Below are 18,470 nucleotides of genomic sequence, written 5' to 3' on the forward strand. Positions count from 1 at the left end.
TTATTCAATTTTATTATTAATTATATTTTTCTAGCTAAAGAAGAAATGTATTAAATATTTTCCATATATAATAATTTATTAAAAATTATTAATAATAATAATTTCCTAAATTTTAAGTTTAAATTATTATTTGATCAATAAATTATTATTATTATTAAATTAATTTTTATTATAAAATGTAATTTTAAGTAAAAAGTTTCAATCATGGAAAATTTTTATACATTTCTTCTTTAGCGAAAAAAATATGATGGTAATAAAATTGAATAATTTCTGATATTTCTTTTTTAATAATAATAATAAGTTAAAAAATTTATTATTATTATTAAAATAAAATAAGCTGACCTTTGACATTTTTTTAAAATAAATAAGTCACTATTATGAATTTCTTCATTATAATTTTTTGTTAAAAAAAATTATAAAATTCATCAAATATCTATAAATAATTTAAACATTATAATGATAAAAATATTGTTATCAATACCAATAAATAGTAATAGTGTACTTAGACTTTTTTAATTTGATATTTTTTTTTAGCAAGAAATGGAAAGTCACTGCCATTTCTCCCGTTACAATTGAAAGTGGGCAATACTACTATACCTTGATACTGAAGAACATAACTTTCGATGGATCATCGAACTGGCTAGCGAAAGTATATTATACGTACAAATGTTACTATAAATACATAAAATATTACGTTATATATTGTATACTTATATGATGATGATGAATTACCAGATGATCACATCTATTGACGAGTCTTTGTGTTGCCAAACTCAGGATAAAAACTCTCAAGAAGAAATGGAGATAGATAAAAGTGATGGAAGGTGAACACAATGCGGGGGAAAAGTTTTTTTTTTTAAAAAACTTTCTTTCTCCTTCGCTCGTTGGATCACAGCGTTAACTTTCTCGTGTGTTATGGAGATTACTCGGTAGCTAGATTACTGTTTATTTTCACGTGGTTGACGAACTGGTAGATTTCTTCAGAGGTCTTTAATTTTTATTTTAGATTGTTTGGATGTATAATACTTACCCAAAAATTTAATTATGAAATAGAGTCCAGTCTTATTTATAAATTCAATTGCTGAAATTAAATTACCATTAAAGCTTTTAAAAGCTTATAATTATTATTAAGATTCAAAAGTTAATGTAAGTAATTTTTGTTTGTGGAAAGTTATAAAACTAAAGACTAATTATGATTATAAATAAATTTTCTTTTAATTATTCAATAATATTGGAGACTTTACCTTGCGACAGATAAAAAACTCCTCAAAAGTTTTTTCTATTTTACAATCATATAAAAATTTAAATTTATAATTAATAAATGAAAATGCAATTATACAGTTGTAACATGACATTAAAGTTAGCAGTCGCTTCACAATTTTTTAATTTTATTTAACAAAAAAATTTCTTCCAAAAAAAGATTTTTAAAAAATTGCATTTTTCATTTTTTACAATTTTTACATGTCAATTTTTTTTTATAATTTTTTTTGCACTAATTTATTTCTTAAAAAAATTCTAAAAATTATTAAATATCTACTACTTTAATTTTCATAGTTGTAACTTATGATACAGCTGTCAATTCTTTTAATTCATATAATAAATTATTTACAATAATAAAAAAGCTTCCAAAAATTTGATACTGAAGTTAGCTGACAGCTGTCAATTTTTTTAAAAAATTAATTGGAATAAAAATGCTTGGAAAAATTTCCACTGATTATTTTTTTTAATTTTCACATGTGAATTTTTTATTATGTCAATTAAATCAAATAATATCAACGATATTAATTAATAAATTAAATGATAATTAATTTAGCAGATGTTTAATAATTTTTAGATTTTTTTTAACAGATAAATTATGGCAAAAAAGAGAAGAAAAAATTGACATGTAAAAATTGTAAAAAATAAAAAATGCAATTTTAAAAAAATAATTTTTTGGTAGAAATTTTTCTGCTAAATAAAATTAAAAAATTGTCTGCTAACTTAAATATCATAAAAATTAAACTGCAATAGTTTGTCGATAAATTAAAAAAAAATACCCCGGTTATTATTTGTTAAGTTAATATCTCAAGCAATAACCTGTTGCTGTCAATCCGGAGATTTGCTGCACTGTTCGTCGGGCTTTTTGATTGGTTGCGGGAATTTTTTCATCTAAGATTTGTTGCACGGGATATTTAAATGTAAAAAAAATTTATTTTAGTAGTGATAAACCAAAAAAACAAATTAAACATATGATTACTTACTTTAAAGTTTTCACAAATTATAACAATCAAGAAATATAAATTTTTAACAATAAATTTGACAGATTTTTGAAGAAATAAAATAAAATTGATGGTAAAAACTTTCTTACCTCTGAATGATATCAAGAGAGTAAGCTGCTGTTAATAATAGAGGGCAGCATAGTTCAAAAATTGTTTTGTAAACTATAAAAGTACACCGAGTAAGAAACAAAAACTGGCAATTAAATAAAAAAATTCAAAAACTGTGTTTAGAATTTTTATTTTTTTTTATATTTATAATTTTGAGGTTTGTAAAAAATTTTATTTCTTCAAATGAATTTTTAAAAAAATTTATTTATTATTTTATTACTGAGTATTTTATTTTTGTCTGATTTTGAGGTTATGGAGTTTAATAATATTGACATATTATTAATTATTATAGTTTGTTTGTTTATTTTCAGTTTATTTGGGAGACTTGGTGCTCCTAAACGTCGATGCCCAGCGTTAAAGATGAATCTGAGCCCGAAGGCGAAGAAATGTCACACGACAGTAATAACAGTGACCAAAGTTCAGCGTCCTGTGACAGCAGTGCAGATCACAGTGACAGCGATGACTCCTCGGAGATGGATGAGGATGAGTGTGAGAGGCGAAGGAGCGAATGTATGGAAAATTTGGTCGACTTAGAGAGACAGTTTACTCTGCTGAAAGAACAGTAAGTTCTTGATTTTCGGAAAGAGTAGGAATTTTTATAAAAATTTATAAGTTAGCAGATCTTAAAATTATCACTTTAAAGTTAGTACCTAGTCACTTAACAATTTTTTAATTTAAATTATCAAAAAAATTTGTTCCAAAAAATTGCATTTTTTATTTTTAAAAATTTCTACGTCAATTTTTTTTTCTAATTTTTTTTTGCCATAATTTATTTGCTATAAAATTTTTAAAGTTATTAAATATATGCTTAACTAATTTTCATCTGAAAATTTTTACAAGTTTTCTTATTGAAAAATTTATAACAAAAAAATTGCATTTATAATTTTTTAAAGATGGAATTTTTTAAATAAATTTTTCTTGTTATAATTTATTTATTAAAAAAATTATAAAAATGATCAGATGTCTCTTAATTCCAGAAAATTTTTATTTATAAGACAGACCAAAAAAGTGTAAAACTAATACATCATTAATAAGAATGATGATCAAATTAAAAAAAATACGCATGTACATTGAAAAAAAAATTTTTTGATCCAAGAAAATATCCTAAAAAGCTTTATTGTCTTAATTTGAGTAAAAAAAAAATTTGAATGAAGAAATTTTTGTTGGTTTGAAAAAATTTTACTTGTTTAGAGAATTTTTTATCATGATTAAAGACATAAAACTCTTGAAAATTATTTTCTTAGTTAAAAAATATTTCTTTTAAATTAATTTAATTTTTTTCAGTGTAAATCTTTTTTTGAGTGGTAACTTAATCATAATAAAAGACGAAAAAAGAAAAAATAGTTTAACAATATAAATATAAAATAATTCTTCTTTGATAAAAAATAAATAAAAACTTGATAAATATTTGTAGGTTGTACAGAGAAAGAATTACTCAGGTGGACACAAAATTAAGCGAAGTGAAAGTGGGAAAGTCAGAAGAGTATCTGATGCCTTTGGAGCTTTTGAACCAAAATATGAAAACAAGGACAGAAGTAGCGGGAATTCTTAAACAGTTAAGATTACAAAATATTGAAAATCAGTTTCACGCCGAAGAGCAGGCGGCCAAACAGAATTTTGAAAGCGAGAAAAGACTCGTGTGGGAAGCTATTTATAATGATCTTCAGGGCAAAATCCGCAGGCTGGAGGAAGACCGCAATAATGTAGACATTAATGAGGACTTGATGTTTAACTCCAGCAGCAGAAGGCGTCGAAATCACACGGACAGACGCAGAGCGGTTTCAGTAACCGGACCTTACATTGTCTATATGCTCAACGACTCAGAGATCCTCGAGGACTGGGCGTTGATTAAAAAGAGCTTGAGCATTCGGAAAGCTGAGATTCTTTGAGACAAATTGTCACCATTTTTGTTCAGTATTTGAAGAATTGTTATTGAAAAACATTTTTCAAAACGTTTCAACTGAGCTCATGTTATTTTAAAATTGATATACATATGAAAATAAATAAAAGTAAGAATATTTATTATTATGAGTTTTACTTGTATACCGTTTTCTGGTTTTTACAAGGCTAATTGTCTCAGCTTCTCCGCATATAGTCTTTTTCAACTCTTTATTATCAACATATGCTCCGCTCTATATTATCAACACAATCTTTCAACTCTTTTATTATCAACATGTTCTCCGCTCTTTTTATAATCAACATGTTCTCCACTTTTTATTATCAACGTGTTCTCCGCTTTTTATAATCAACATATCATTTCGCACATAATTCTATTCTCAATGCGGCTGTGGACCGACTTGTGCTCTCTGTACTGTATTTACCCTATTCCTCACCCCTTTCTATCGGTTGTTGGAATAGTGGCGATGGGGAAACCACAGAGAAAACCCATGCCAGTACAGTCGGCTACCGGAGCGATCTCCGACGGTTGGTGTTGGAACTATTCGAACAACCGTCGGGGCTCGAACCCTCGCCTCACGACATGATGCACGAACGAACTAACGGGATAATGACTTAGTCCGCTCGGCCACCATGCCGCTAAAAGTAAGAATATTATTTGCGGTAGTTTTTAAAAGGTGGAATTTGGTGAATTTTTTAGAAGAAAAAAATACTTATTGGTTAAAAAACCTGTTTAATTAGATAGAAACTAAATGAGCTAATGACAACTTATATTAATTATATTAATTTAAAAGTTGACATTTACATACATCATCCAAATCTTCCTATACATATTTATTTTATAGTAATTATTGATTTGGTTAAAAATTAAGAAATTTTGAAATAATATTTTATTAACTGAGTACGTTAACAATTTAGTTGATTAATTATTAAGAAGAAATATTTTTATACAGTCACTTTAAGGCCGTTGTACTTCTAAAGCAGTACTTTGTGCCTGCTCCAGCCGGGAAAATCAAAAAATTCTATTTTTTAATATTAATTTTTAATTGCAAGTTTCACAGCTTATTTTTCTGACTTAAAAACTGTTCAGTTATTATTTCTTCTGTTTTATAAATTTTTTCATATATATTTTATAAAAATTAAAGAAATCATAATTTTTTCTAATTACTTAGTTGTTTTTTTGAGTTTTTAGTTTTATAGTCAAAAAAATGAAAATTAAGTTAGCCGACATTTAAAAATTTTTAGAATTTTTTTTTATTGAAAAAATGATTACAAAAAAATTTTCATTTGTAAAAAACTTTAAAAATTGTAAGTGCAATTTTTAAAAAATATTTTTTTGTTTTAATTTAATTATTAAAAAAAGATTAAAAACATCGGCTAACTTCAGTATTATTCAAAAGATCTAATTTTCAGGATGATAATTTTGAAAAAAATTTTCATTAATTTTTATTAATTTTCACTTGTGAAATTTTTTTTATAGTAAATTCATTGCAAGAAAATTCTAAAAAAATTTCTAACGTCTGTTAATTTCCGTGTCATAATTTTCAAGCAAACTTTTTCTTAAATATTTTTTATTTTTAAAAATTAAGATTTTTAATTAATGATAAATAATTTTATAAAAATTAAAAAAATTTTTTATGTATCTCAAATTATTATTAAATGTTAATTTAAAAAAAGCGCGCGCATGCAAAAAAAGTCGGTATTATCCTGGTCCAGTCTTACCGACTTCGAACCTAGAAAAAAAATGTTTACTTATTGTAGTTAGAAATCAGTAAGTGAGCACAAAATTCTGTAAATATAAAATATATTTATATCTAACAATCAATTTATTAAATGATTAATGCTCTAATCACTAGTCATTGATAATTAAAAAACTGCCGAATAATAAATGGTGTTGATAATATAAATTAATTGTTGTAAAAATATTTAAAATGACTGAGGAAATCAAGCAGCTTGATAGCAGTAACACGACAAAAACTACCACAAGTAATCCTTTGCCAGCTGAAAATCATCACCAGGATGTTGAAGTTACAAAAAATAAACCTGATAATAAAAAAGAAAAATGTAAACCCATGACCAAGGTAAATTTTATTTCTATTTTATTTTTAATCTAAAAGTTTGGACTTATAGGTTAAGTTAACATGTTTTGTATGACTTTAAAGTTAGCAGTAACTTGAAAAATTTTTTATTTTATTTAACAAACAAATTTGATCCAGACAATCATTTTTAAAAAATTGCATTTTTAATTTTTACATGTCAATTTTTTTTCTCTTTTTTTTTTTTGCCAGAATTTATTTGTTAAAAATATTTTTAAAATTATCAAACATCTACTAAATTAATTTTCAACAAAAATGATTAAATTAATTATTTTTCTTTTTGTTAATGTACGTATAATTTTATTTTAGGTCGTTATTAGAAGACTTCCACCGTCGATGAACCAGGCACAGTTTGTTGAACAAATATCCCCGTTACCTGACAATGACTACCTTCATTTTGTAAAAGCTGATACTTCTTTGGGACAAAATTCATTCTCACGTGCTTACATAAATTTCATTGACCAGCAGGATATTTTTGTTTTCCGGGAAAAATTCGATAACTACGTGTTCGTTGACGCCAAGGGTGTCGAGTACCCAGCAGTTGTGGAATTTGCGCCATTTCAGAGACTGCCAAAGAAACGAGTTGGTAGAAAAAAGGATCCTAAGTGCGGAACTATTGAAACAGACACTTATTATATTAATTTTCTGGAGAGTTTGAAGAACCAGGAGGCTGATGCTGCTGTACCACAACCTAAAACTGAATATTCCTATCAGCCATTTGATAGTAAGTTTATTTTCATTTTTTTTATATTTTATTGAATATTTTTTAAATATTATTCATTGATATTTTTTTTTTTTTTTTTTTTAATAGATACACAAAAAAAAGTTACGACCACACCATTGCTGGAATATTTAAAACAACGTAAAGCAGAAAAACAAAGAGTTAAAGATGAAAAACGTGAGGAAAGACGTCGACGTGATATTGAAAGACGTCGTTCAAAAGATGAATTACCAACAGTGTCTAAGGTATTTTTTTTATATATATGAGTAATAATATTAATAATAATAATAAAAGTTTATGCTTAAAGCTTAGGATATTATTATCTATATTATTAAGAGAATAAGCAAAATTTTGAGGTCAAAATTTAGGCTGCATTTGAAAATACTCTATCTCTAGATACATAATTAAGAAATGACCTTATATCTCGTGAACTATTGATATTTTTAAAGATATAAGCTCATCCCGATGCTACACTCATCAAGACCTTTCATTTGAGTACCCACATCAATTTTTCATATATTTATATATATTTTATATACATATATATATATGAATAATATATCAAAAATGCATGTGGGTACTCAAATGAAAGCTCTTGATGAGTGTAACATCGGGATGAGCTTATATCTTTAAAAACGTCAATAGTTAAAAAAATACAGTGCAATTTAACAAAAGTCATTATTTAATAAAGCAAAATTTTATTTATTTATTTATAGTTCACAAGTCACGGCAGTCACATAGTGACTGCAAGGTTGCTAGTTATTATTATTATTATTATTATTATTATTATTATTATTGTTTAAAAATATTCATATAAAAAAAGTAATATTTATTAAATTTTTTATAATTAAAGGTATTGAAAAATCCAGAAATTGAACGAGAAGGTAATCGAGAAAATAAAGAAAATAATGACAAAGAAAAAATATTACCAAAAGAACTAAAAAATCGTAAAAGAGAAGACATGAAGCGTGACAAAGTTTTAGCATCCCGTGATCGAGATCCAAAGCCTTTAGGAAAAAGTTACCGTGATCGTGAAGATAAAAAACATGATAGAGATAATAAGCCGACGAATAAAAAATATGAAGACAAAAAACCATACAGAAGAGATGATTATGCTAAAGAAGATAGGCGAGAAGCTAAAAGTTCTCGTGAAGAGTCTGGTAGTTACCAGAAAGATAAGTCAGTCGAAGAAAAGAAAGGCAAGAGTTATGAAAAAATGCGACAGGAAAAGCGACGAGCTGCTGAAGCTAAAAAAGACGAAGATTTGCCGAAGGAAAAGTCCAGAGATAACGCTGAAAAAAGTGAAACCAAAAATGACCAAGTTGTTTTACCAATTAAAATTGTATGTAATGACGAAAGTAAAGACTGTGAAGTCTTATTGTCTAACGAATTGCCGGATGATTCGCAAGACGATAAAGAAGCTTCTGTTAAACTAGAAGAGACTCTTAAAACTGAGAGCGCCAAAAAGAGTGTTAGCAAGGCGTACAAAATGAAGGTTGTGAAAAGACGAAGTTCTTTGGAAAGTGGAGGAGGTGGAGGCGGTGGAGATGGTGCTTTTCTCCGGAGACACAAGTCGCTGGACGGTGGAGAGGAGGATAATTTACAGAAAAATGATAGTGACTATAAAGGCAAAAGCAAAAAAGATCCACGTCTAGAACGTCGAATTAGAAACAAAGTAATTATTAAATTGCTCAGCTTTTTATATTCATTGCTTTTTTAATGTGTTTTTATTTTTTTAAAAGGACCGTCCTGCTATGGAAATTTATCGACCGGGAATGGGTAAATTTAGTAAGCAACGATTAGAACGTGAGAAATCTAACCACGACGATCGTGCTTCGTTGTCAGAAAGTCCTACGCCTGGAAAAGGATCCAGTAAAAATGATTTAACATCCACTTCGACTGAGTTACGTTCTATGACATTTAAACGAAGCGTGAGTCGTGATAATCCTTAATTTAAATCATGCTACTGTACTGAATTTATCTTTTTCCTTTTCTATAAATTATATTTGACTAAAAATCTTTTAGTTATTTGCCATATTTATGGCTAGACATTCAACAGAATGTAAGTTGAGAAACATATATATGTTATATGTTAAAAAAAATAAAAATTAATTTCTGATAAGATTAAATGAAATTGTTTGTTTTGCTTTTGTATTTAATTTAATGTTCTTAAATTTATTTGTAAATGTTATCGGTAGATTACTAATATGTCAGTAAGATTTATGAATAGTTCTATTTAAAAAAAAAAAAAAATTAAAAATTAATGTAATTGTTTTTTTAGTTTTTTCTATTTGAGATCAATTATTTAAAATTAAATTAATTTTCTTGAAAATAAATACAAATTTATTGCATCGGATAATATTGAACTAAAATTTCAAACAGTGTAAACATTCATTTTTCTAAAAATACTTTTACAGCCTCTCAAGTAGGAACTAATAAAAAAATATAAATAGAAAAACCAGACGAAATTTCTGTGTGTTCTTTCCATAATATAAACACCAATACAAAGTAGGTCTAAACCGAAACTATTGTCACCGATGCCAAGTACTCTCAATTACAATACACGCTCAAGGTCACAATGTTTAGCCCCAATAAAAATAATCCCGAAACCTTTTTTCAAGCCCCACATGTTGTTGGTAAAGAAAGTATTTTTTTAATTCTTAAATCATAAATCATCTTCTTTAAACTATTCTTATTTTTGTAACACTAAACTCAACAGATGTGAACTTTTTTTTTTTTTTTCCATTAATTAATTTAGAACTAAAAAAATATTTTTTAAAATTGTACTTATAGTTTTTCAAATTTTCTAAATGTCTGCATTTTTTTTATTAAGAAAAGTTATATAAACATTAAAGTTAGCAGTAATTTGATAATTCTTTAATTTTTTTACCAAAAAAATTTGTTTAAAAAAAATTGCATTTTTAATTTTTTTAAATTCCCATGTTAATTTTCTTGTCATAATTTATTTATTACAAAAATTCTTAAAATTTAAGAAATATCTGCTAAATTAATTTTCATTAAAATTTATGATATTAAAGTTAGCAGTCACTTGACTATTTTTTAATTTTTTTTTAACAAATAAATTTGTTCCAAAAAATTATTTTTGAAAAATTGGATTTTTAATTTTTAAAAATTTCTAAATGTCAATTTTTTTTTACCATAATTTACTTGTTACAAAAATTTTAAAAATGATCAAATATCTGCTAAATTAATTTTCATAATTCTTTGATGAAAAAAATCATAAAAATTTTACATGTCGGCTAACTTTATTTTCATTAAAATCTCCCTAAAAAAAATCAGCCATTAAAATCAATTTTAAAAATAATTTAATTCAATGAACTCTTAATTTAAATAGAGTCATTGTATTACATATAAAACCTCCACTAGCATATATATATATATATATTTAAATATAAATATGCCATGTAATATGAGGAATGTCATGCGTATATAATAACTTATTTAAAATACATACCAAGTATCTAAGTATCAAGTACACACTTACATCAACATTGACATCAACATCAACATAAAACATCCATACATAAAACATCGATGTGTTTTACTTTCGTTGAGGAATTTTCGAGCGCAACACACAACGGGATTCGTGTCAGCGTCAGCCGTCAACCGGAATCGGAATTTAATGCGATGTGCTGATGATAACGACAGCGAGTGAGGGCACCACTTACCACGCGTAGACCGTGTAATGTTTTTCTGGTGGATTAACGTGTGACAGGTCATGCTTGTCAACCGAGTTGTCTGATTGGTCATTGGTCATTGACTTGCTATATACCTGACTTGTTTAGAAGCTCAACAGACTGCAGCTATTTATTTGTGTAAGTATACCAACTCTTCTCTTCGCCGTCATCTTTTTTACCACCACTTTTGCATCTAAACTTCTAGCGCTCACCACACTCAAGGAGCACGAGAGAGTTCTTGCACAGATACACACTCCGTTGGTTGAGTTGGCTGTGTGTGTCACCGTACCAAGTTGCTTTTGGTAGTAGTGACTAGTGATTCCAATCCAGTCCAGTCCTGCCCAGTCGACGGTCTGGTTGTGGATTATTTCCCGTAACCCGTAACTTGTTTCTATTGATAAAAACCCGTAAGTACCCACCGTCTCTTTGTTCTACTTTTTAACCATTTAGATTAATAATTTTTTTTTATTTCATTACCATATGGTAATGAACTTTTCAGCAATTATTACTCAAGATAAGTTGTTAATAGCTTGCTGATATAGGTGCGAGTTACCAATACATATTTAATCATCAGACCAATTGTGCCGACAGCATGGAATTATTAATTCCTTTCTATTTATCGAGTGTTTGATTTAAGCTTTCGTACAAGTACTGGCTATAATTTTTATGAAAATTAAAGTACCAGATATTTAATAAATTTCAAAATTTTTATTTAAGAAATAAATTAAGGTAAGCCCCAATAGATGATCACATACCAGTATATGATCACTCCATGTATTTGTATATCTATATTCATAAATATAGGTATACAAATACATGGAGTGATCATATACTGGTACATGATCATCTATTGGGGCTTTTACCTTAGTAAAAAAAAATTTGAAAAAAAATGAAAATTAAGTTACTCGACATCTAAAAATTTTTAAAATTTTTTTTCATTAAAAAAATTATAATAAAATTTTCATTTGTAAAAAACTTGAAAAACTGTAAGTGCAATTTTTTTTGTTCTTATTTAATAAATGAAAAAAAAAAAATTAAAAACGTCGGCTAAGTTAATATGCATAAAAAAATAGACATGTAGAAATTAAGAAAAAATAAAAATGCTACTTTTTAACATTAATTTTTTGGAAGAAATTTTTTTGTTAAATAAAATTAAAAAATTGTGAACTGACTGCTAACTTTAATGTATAATTTTTTTTTTAATTTATTTTACATAATATAATATTAAAGAGTATTGTTAAAAATTTATAAGACTAAAATTAGTCAAAAATTTTTTAAAAAATTGCATTTTTTTTCTATTAACTTTTTTTTTAATAAAATAAATTATAAAAATTTTCAGATGTCAGCTAATTTAATTTTCATTAAAAATGTCACGGCATTTTTTGTCTAATAACATATAATTACGCGTAATTTATATTTTTTATTCACAGTACTTAGATGCTATATTATCTTTACATTTACATTTATATTTATATTAATAGACTTTTTTGTGAGACATTTAGTATTTAGATACATAGTTTTATTGAGCTTCTAATGGTTATCATTTTTCTTTTGTCTTGCAGATTGATATCAGTGGTGCTTGACTTTCTCTGCTGATAAATTTTTTATCATTTTATTGCCGGAGGTGGCAAATAGCCCGGCTATTCCTTCGAGGTCAGTGTACTTTGTTTATTATTACAACTAATAATTAATATAACAATGATTGAAAGGTAATTTTAGAAAAACATTTGACAAAATGTAAGAATGTTACAAATATTGTTAAATTTCTGGCACTTTCTGTATTATTATCAGATCAATTAAAAAAAATATTCTATTTTTATTTTTACGATTCGAACTTTTAAGTCTTGTGCCTAAAAATATACAACGCAGCTAATTCAATAAAAAAAAACTACAAGTAGTTAATTAATAAAGTAAAAAAATTTTTTTTAAAATAATTAATTATTTAATAAATTTGAAAATAATTTTATTAAATGTAGAAATTTTAAATGATTTTTTATTACAATAAAATCAACTTTGATCGTATGATAATTATTTTTAGAAAATATAAATAAATTTTTTTTTTTATACTTCAGAGAATTTAATTAATATTTGAATAAGTGCAAACATGTACTAACTTTTTAAATATACAAACTTTATTTAGTTTAAACCAAATAAATTTTTTTTACAGTACTTAAAGAAAAAATTAATATTAAAAAATTTTTTTTTTCAAATTTATTAAAATAAAAATATTAAAACTTTTTTTTTTCAAATTTATTTAAATAAAAATATTAAAAATTTTTTTTTTCAAATTAATTTAAATAAAGATATTAAATATTTTAAAAAAAATACTAATTATAGAACTAAAAAATATTTATTAAATATTTAAAAATTACAGATAACTCGAAGAAAAAAAAACTTCTCCACGTAATTGCTAAAATCAATCACGATGGAAGAAATCGGCAAGACATTAAAATCGATGCTGCTGGCGTACAAGGGAGGAGTAGCAGTCGAAAACATAAACCGGGACTACAAGGACATGTTCGAGGAGTACATTCCCTTCAGAAAATACGGTTACGCGAACATCCTCGAATTTCTAAAAGACGTGCCAACAATAAGATTAGTATCCAGAAACGGTGCGATCTACGCTCAAGCGCTAGTTGATGAGAAGAACAAGCACCTGGCGGACTTGATCTCCAGACAGAAGACCCCTAAGTCGAAGCCAACGTCATCGAGACGTCCCACAAACACTTACTCAGGCAACTACAACAGGTCCTCATCAACAGGCAGGTATTCTTCCAACCCGCGATCGAATTTCTCCGCGAGATACGGACGCAGTCAGTCTCTGCACCGACCAACCGACCAACCGACCACCAGAAATTGGTCCTCAAACTCTTCTTCGAGACCCGAGACTACCAGAGCGCAAAATTTCGGTAGCAACGGCAGCCAGAAGAAGCCAGATGACAGATTTTACATGCCAAAGTCCCAGAATGGGTTCCAACAATCATCTTCGATGTCCCGAGCCGAGAAACCCGAAGCTGACCGAGTTCCAGCGCGCGCCAACAATGGCTTCCAGAATCTGTCTTCCTCAACATCTCCGCCGATGAACCACCGGGTCAGCAACCTGCACAATATTTCAATGGGAAGAAACAGCCAAGCTCAAAACATGTCAGGATCTTCCTTCTCCGTAACTCGACAAAATTCCTCAGGAAACATTCCACCATTGATACCTCCGACTGATCGCAAGTCTCCAGTGTCTCCAACTAACACTTCTTTCAAGCAAAAGCCATTGTCTCCTAATTACACCAGTAAAACAAACGAGACTTTCAATGACTCTGGACTGAAGCCTCAATTAAAACCTCTGAGCGAGCGTCTGAAGAACCCACTGGCTTTTTCTCCTCCCATTGTCGAGCCCAAGCAGGCTGAGACACCTTCTAACGCCGACAAGCGGGTAACATTCGCGCCTTCCGTTGAAATAAAACCCAATGTTAGTCCAGTTGTCAGACAACTGCCTCTGACTCCACCACTGACTCCCAGAACCTTCAACGACCCTCGGGAAGAGCTGACCGACCTGGCTTTCCAGATGAACCTCCCGCCTCCAGAGTACGTGTGCACTGACAGCGGCAAGCGCAGCCCCAAGACTATCTACAGCCAAATAACAATTGGGAGCATGAAGTTCAGCAGCTACCCAGCGGACGCTAAGACTAAAAATGACGCTGAGATAATCGCCGCTGAGCAAGCTCTTGCTGACTTGAGAGTCAAGTACCAGTCGCAAGTCCAGTTGCCAATCACTCTCGACAAAACAGTGATAAAAGACCGAGTGATTGACATTGTCATAAACGACAACCACACCAGTGGAATATTCAAGCACAAGCTTCCTCAGTACTACCAGGAGAAGTACAAAGAAACTCTGCCGCTGGACTGGGACGATGTCCTCGCGAGTTGCTTCTCTAAAATAACTTGTGAGAAAGTTCTGAATGACGGGATAATCCTGCTGCCTTACAACCCGGCGACTGACGACATAGACCAGCCGCCTATGCCGGAGCTGGTGCTGCCTCAAGAAGAGCTCTGGCCGGTTTACATCACGAGCTTGATCAGCACCGAGGAGGTCTACGGGATTATTCTTGATGATGACTACTGTCTCCGCAGAGACTCGATGACTGACAAGATAGAGGTGTTCTACAGCAAGGTCCAGCCGAAGCCTGCTTCGGTTAAAGTCAAGAGGTACTATGCCGTTAAGAAAGACGACACTTGGCAGCGGGTTTACGTTGATTTCATTGACACCGAGAGCGAGAGCGCGGATGTTTTTTTTATAGACACCGGAGATGTTGATACAGTCAGCTTGAATGACTTGTGTACTCTAGATAGGAGTTTCTACGAACTGGCTCCCCAGGCTGTGAGATTCAGCATTGCGGGGTATGATGAGCTATCCAGTTACAATGTCATTAACAAGATTGGCGTTGAGTTACTAACAAACTTATCTTGTTATGTGCAAGTTATGAGCCGGGAGAAGAATGACTTGGGCGTGCTGATAAACGGAGTGTTTTATGACACCAGCACTGATGAAGATATCAATGTCAATGATTTGATTCTTGAGAAATTGATTAAAACTGTGAGCAGTCCGAAATTAACCAGCGAGGGCGAGGTTCTTGAGGTTTATTTATCGCACGTTGATGAGGACACTGGTGGGGTTTTTATCCAGATAAATAATGACTCGTTTGAGGTATTGAGTGCCTTGATTGAGAAGCTCACTGCGGAAATTAATGATGAAGTTCTCAAGAGAGCTGCGGTTAAGTGGAGCTGGGTAACCAGAGATGTTGCTTACTTGGTTCGCTTGCCAGAAGGACCGATGGCGAGGGTCAAAGTCATCCAGCAACCCCAAGGAGATCGGCTCAATGTTCTGCTGGTTGACATTGGCAAGACGATGGTCGTCAGCGCTTCGCAGCTCATCAGGATCCAAATGATCCCGCCGGCTCATGATAATAATCTTAAATTGCTTGCTACGGCGGTGGAAAAGTATCCGGTTCAGACTTGTGGGATTCAGTTGCACAACACGAGGACCAGCGTGCTGAGTGACAAGAAAATTTTGAAGCCTCTGAGGGAAATGGCGCCGCCTAAAGTTAAATTGTTCTGCAAGGTCATCAAGGAAGCTAAGGACTCGTTGGCTGTTGTCGAGTTGTTTAAACGCGGAGGAAAGGACAAGGATTATTCTTTGATTTCTATTAACAATACTCTTGCGCTTCAGTTGATCAGTGCGGAAGACGAGGACAAGAATAATAATTTAAAGCCCAAGTCGAGAATTTTTGATAGGAAAAATTCGAGGACTAATTTATCTCCAAAAGGCCTCGAGATTATGAGCAAGCCGGAGATTCCTAATATTGGAGAATTTTTTGATGTACATGTTACTCAGACTGTCACGGGTCCTAATCATTTTGTTGTCCAGCCGTATCATGGAACTGAGCCTTTGACTATTCTTGAGGAAGAGCTTCAGGCTTATTGTGAGGGGAGTAAAAGTTTTGTCAAGAATGAAGATTTTGGTACTGTTGATAGCCTCTGCGCTGCTAAGGTTGATAATAAATGGCAACGCGCTATGGTAGCGGGAATTTTTGATGCAAGGTCTACTATCGTTTATTTGTGCGACTCTGGGGTTATGCGCAACTTGGACAATAGTGAGTTGAAGCCGCTGGCAGATGAATTTTTGACGATTCCTTATCAAGGAATTAAAGCTAAGCTATATGGCAAGAATTTTCTTTTTATTTTTATTTATTTGTCACTGTTTTTATATTTTTATTTTTTTTTTTGTTATGACAAATTTTTATTATTATTATTATTATTTTTTTTTATTTTTATTTTAATAATAATTTATCAATAATATTAAATTTAAAAAAAAATTTTTTTTAAACATCTTGAATATTTTGTAATTAATTTTTATTATAACATAATAAATAATAATAATAATAATAATAAAATTATATAATTTTATTATTATTATATAAAAAATATTTAAGATGTATTTAAAAAAAATTTTTTTTTAATTCATTATTATTGATAAATTAATAATAATAATAATAATAATAATAATAATAATAATAATAATAATAATAATAATAATAATAATGCGGTGAAGAAGTCGTGCCAAAATTTATTATTATTATTATTATTATTATTATGACAAATTAATTTTTTATTATTTTTACATGGATTATAATTATTTTTTTTTAAATAGTTTGAAAAATTTTATTATTTTTTAACTTGAGTAATAATAATTATTAAATAATAATCGCTTTCAATACTTTTGTCATAAAATCTCTATGAAAATTATTGACAGTGATAATAATAAATTAATCTTATATATTTAATTAATAAAATTTTTTTTTTATTCAGGCCATGAACAATTAAACTCAAAACCGGAGCTGGACAGTAAATTTAAAGAACTCGTTGGAGAAAAAGATTTTGTGTCAATAATTAGAAGAATTGAACCAGACACAGTTAGTCCAACAAAACAAATCGTCTCTTTGGAACTTATCGACACGTCTGGCAGTGAAGACAAGAACATTCTCTCAGAATTAATGAAACTTGATATTTAAGCTTTGGTACAACGTAACAAGATTATTATTTTTTTTCTTATTTATTACCCTTAATATTATTGCATTATTCAAAACCTTTTTTATATAAATTAACAAACGTTTATTTATCGAGATTAAATAACTTCCATGATATTAAATATTAATAGTAATAACAATATTTATAAAGCTTCCAAGCAATTAAAATATCCGGCCTACGATTATGTGCCGTATTTAATAAAACTTTAAGCAATATGAGGGTCTGGTTAAACCCCTGGCTGTGTTTATTGATGCTATTATTATTATTATTTTTAATAATATAATTATTTTTTGTTATCGCTCAGTTATTTTTTTGGGTCCAATTTTTTACGGGCGTTGATATATTTAAAGAATTATATATTTTATTCTTCATTTATCTTGTTATTAAAAGACAAAGTTTAAGTATTTAACAATGAGAAAGTTATTTAATAATTAATAGCGTACTGTGTACGTTCTTGATAATGAAGAATACAGTATTATTAGACAATATTAATAAGAAAAGAAATACTTGCTGTAAAGATTATTAAATCTCAGCATAAAATCGCTTAAGCGATTATATTGATAATAATATTTAATGTTTTTATGTAAGACTCTTGAAATGTATTTTTTTAATAGTTATATTTCAATGTAAGAAAGCAAGTAATAAAAATCGTTCATATAATTATAAATCATTTTTTAATTATTTTTATATTATAAAAATTATTGTAAAAAATTAATAATGTAAAAATTTCAAGTACTAATTGGTGTGAAAATTATATTAAGCAGAAAATTTAATTATCGATTAAAATAAATTACTTAGAAAAAATTATTCTATGTGAATTTAAATAAAAATTAGTAAAAAAAAATTTTATATCAGGTCATATTAAAAAAAAAAATATATTTTTTACAATAATTATTTAATAGTAAATCTTAAAATAAATAATTAAATAATAATAATAATAATAATAGTATTGATATTAATAATAATTAAAATAATTATCATATGTGAATTTAAATAAAAAATAGTAAAAAAAAATTTTATATCGTTATATTAAAAAAAAAAAAAAATATTTTTTACAATAATTATTTAATAATAAATTTTAAAATAAATAATTACATAATAATAATAATTAAAA

At 28.5% G+C, this 18,470-nt stretch overlaps 3 protein-coding genes and 1 long non-coding RNA gene across 6 annotated transcripts; all 4 read left to right on the forward strand.

Annotated features, from left to right (window-relative positions):
- The first annotated feature begins 433 nt into the window (after positions 1-433).
- LOC123261240 lies at positions 434-805 on the forward strand. Its single transcript, XR_006508635.1, has 2 exons — positions 434-649; positions 736-805. It is a non-coding gene; the product is annotated as an uncharacterized LOC123261240 (long non-coding RNA).
- Positions 806-2,393: 1,588 nt separating this feature from the next.
- LOC123261297 (breast cancer metastasis-suppressor 1-like protein) lies at positions 2,394-4,370 on the forward strand. Its single transcript, XM_044722879.1, has 3 exons — positions 2,394-2,523; positions 2,678-2,928; positions 3,781-4,370. The coding sequence occupies exons 2-3, from the start codon at positions 2,711-2,713 to the stop codon at positions 4,253-4,255; spliced, it is 693 nt and encodes a 230-aa protein (XP_044578814.1). The 5' UTR covers positions 2,394-2,523; positions 2,678-2,710; the 3' UTR covers positions 4,256-4,370.
- A 1,722-nt stretch (positions 4,371-6,092) lies between these two features.
- Positions 6,093-9,223, forward strand: LOC123261093 (regulator of nonsense transcripts 3A-like). Its single transcript, XM_044722585.1, has 5 exons — positions 6,093-6,343; positions 6,668-7,082; positions 7,170-7,324; positions 7,933-8,754; positions 8,822-9,223. Exons 1-5 carry the CDS (start codon positions 6,194-6,196, stop codon positions 9,029-9,031), a joined length of 1,752 nt encoding a protein of 583 aa, XP_044578520.1. The 5' UTR covers positions 6,093-6,193; the 3' UTR covers positions 9,032-9,223.
- Positions 9,224-10,585: 1,362 nt separating this feature from the next.
- Positions 10,586-18,024, forward strand: LOC123260474 (tudor domain-containing protein 7A). 3 transcript variants are annotated; one of them, XM_044721582.1, is made up of 5 exons: positions 10,586-10,915; positions 10,983-11,184; positions 12,340-12,430; positions 13,152-16,422; positions 17,138-18,024. In XM_044721582.1, exons 4-5 carry the CDS (start codon positions 13,203-13,205, stop codon positions 17,338-17,340), a joined length of 3,423 nt encoding a protein of 1,140 aa, XP_044577517.1. In that variant the 5' UTR covers positions 10,586-10,915; positions 10,983-11,184; positions 12,340-12,430; positions 13,152-13,202; the 3' UTR covers positions 17,341-18,024. The 3 variants fall into 3 exon arrangements, with proteins under 3 accessions (XP_044577517.1, XP_044577515.1, XP_044577516.1); XM_044721580.1 differs by having other exon boundaries at positions 10,593-10,915; positions 13,152-16,491; XM_044721581.1 differs by lacking the exon at positions 10,586-10,915 and having other exon boundaries at positions 10,969-11,184; positions 13,152-16,491.
- The last annotated feature ends 446 nt before the right edge of the window (positions 18,025-18,470 follow it).

The sequence above is a fragment of the Cotesia glomerata genome, linkage group LG3 (assembly GCF_020080835.1).
Source record: "Cotesia glomerata isolate CgM1 linkage group LG3, MPM_Cglom_v2.3, whole genome shotgun sequence".
NCBI classification, from domain to species: domain Eukaryota; kingdom Metazoa; phylum Arthropoda; class Insecta; order Hymenoptera; family Braconidae; genus Cotesia; species Cotesia glomerata.

What these genes read in the sequence shown, in the direction of transcription:
- LOC123261297 (XM_044722879.1), top strand. Translation starts at nt 2,711, where the DNA reads ATGCCCAGCGTTAAAGATGAATCTGAGCCCGAAGGCGAAGAAATGTCA. An exon ending in TTTACTCTGCTGAAAGAACA is followed by an intron (nt 2,929 to 3,780) that starts GTAAGTTCTTGA and finishes AAATATTTGTAG; the next exon opens with GTTGTACAGAGAAAGAATTA.
- LOC123261093 (XM_044722585.1), top strand. Translation starts at nt 6,194, where the DNA reads ATGACTGAGGAAATCAAGCAGCTTGATAGCAGTAACACGACAAAAACT. An exon ending in AATGTAAACCCATGACCAAG is followed by an intron (nt 6,344 to 6,667) that starts GTAAATTTTATT and finishes ATTTTATTTTAG; the next exon opens with GTCGTTATTAGAAGACTTCC. An exon ending in TTCCTATCAGCCATTTGATA is followed by an intron (nt 7,083 to 7,169) that starts GTAAGTTTATTT and finishes TTTTTTTAATAG; the next exon opens with ATACACAAAAAAAAGTTACG.
- LOC123260474 (XM_044721580.1), top strand. Translation starts at nt 13,203, where the DNA reads ATGGAAGAAATCGGCAAGACATTAAAATCGATGCTGCTGGCGTACAAG. An exon ending in AATTAAAGCTAAGCTATATG is followed by an intron (nt 16,492 to 17,137) that starts GCAAGAATTTTC and finishes TTTTTTATTCAG; the next exon opens with GCCATGAACAATTAAACTCA.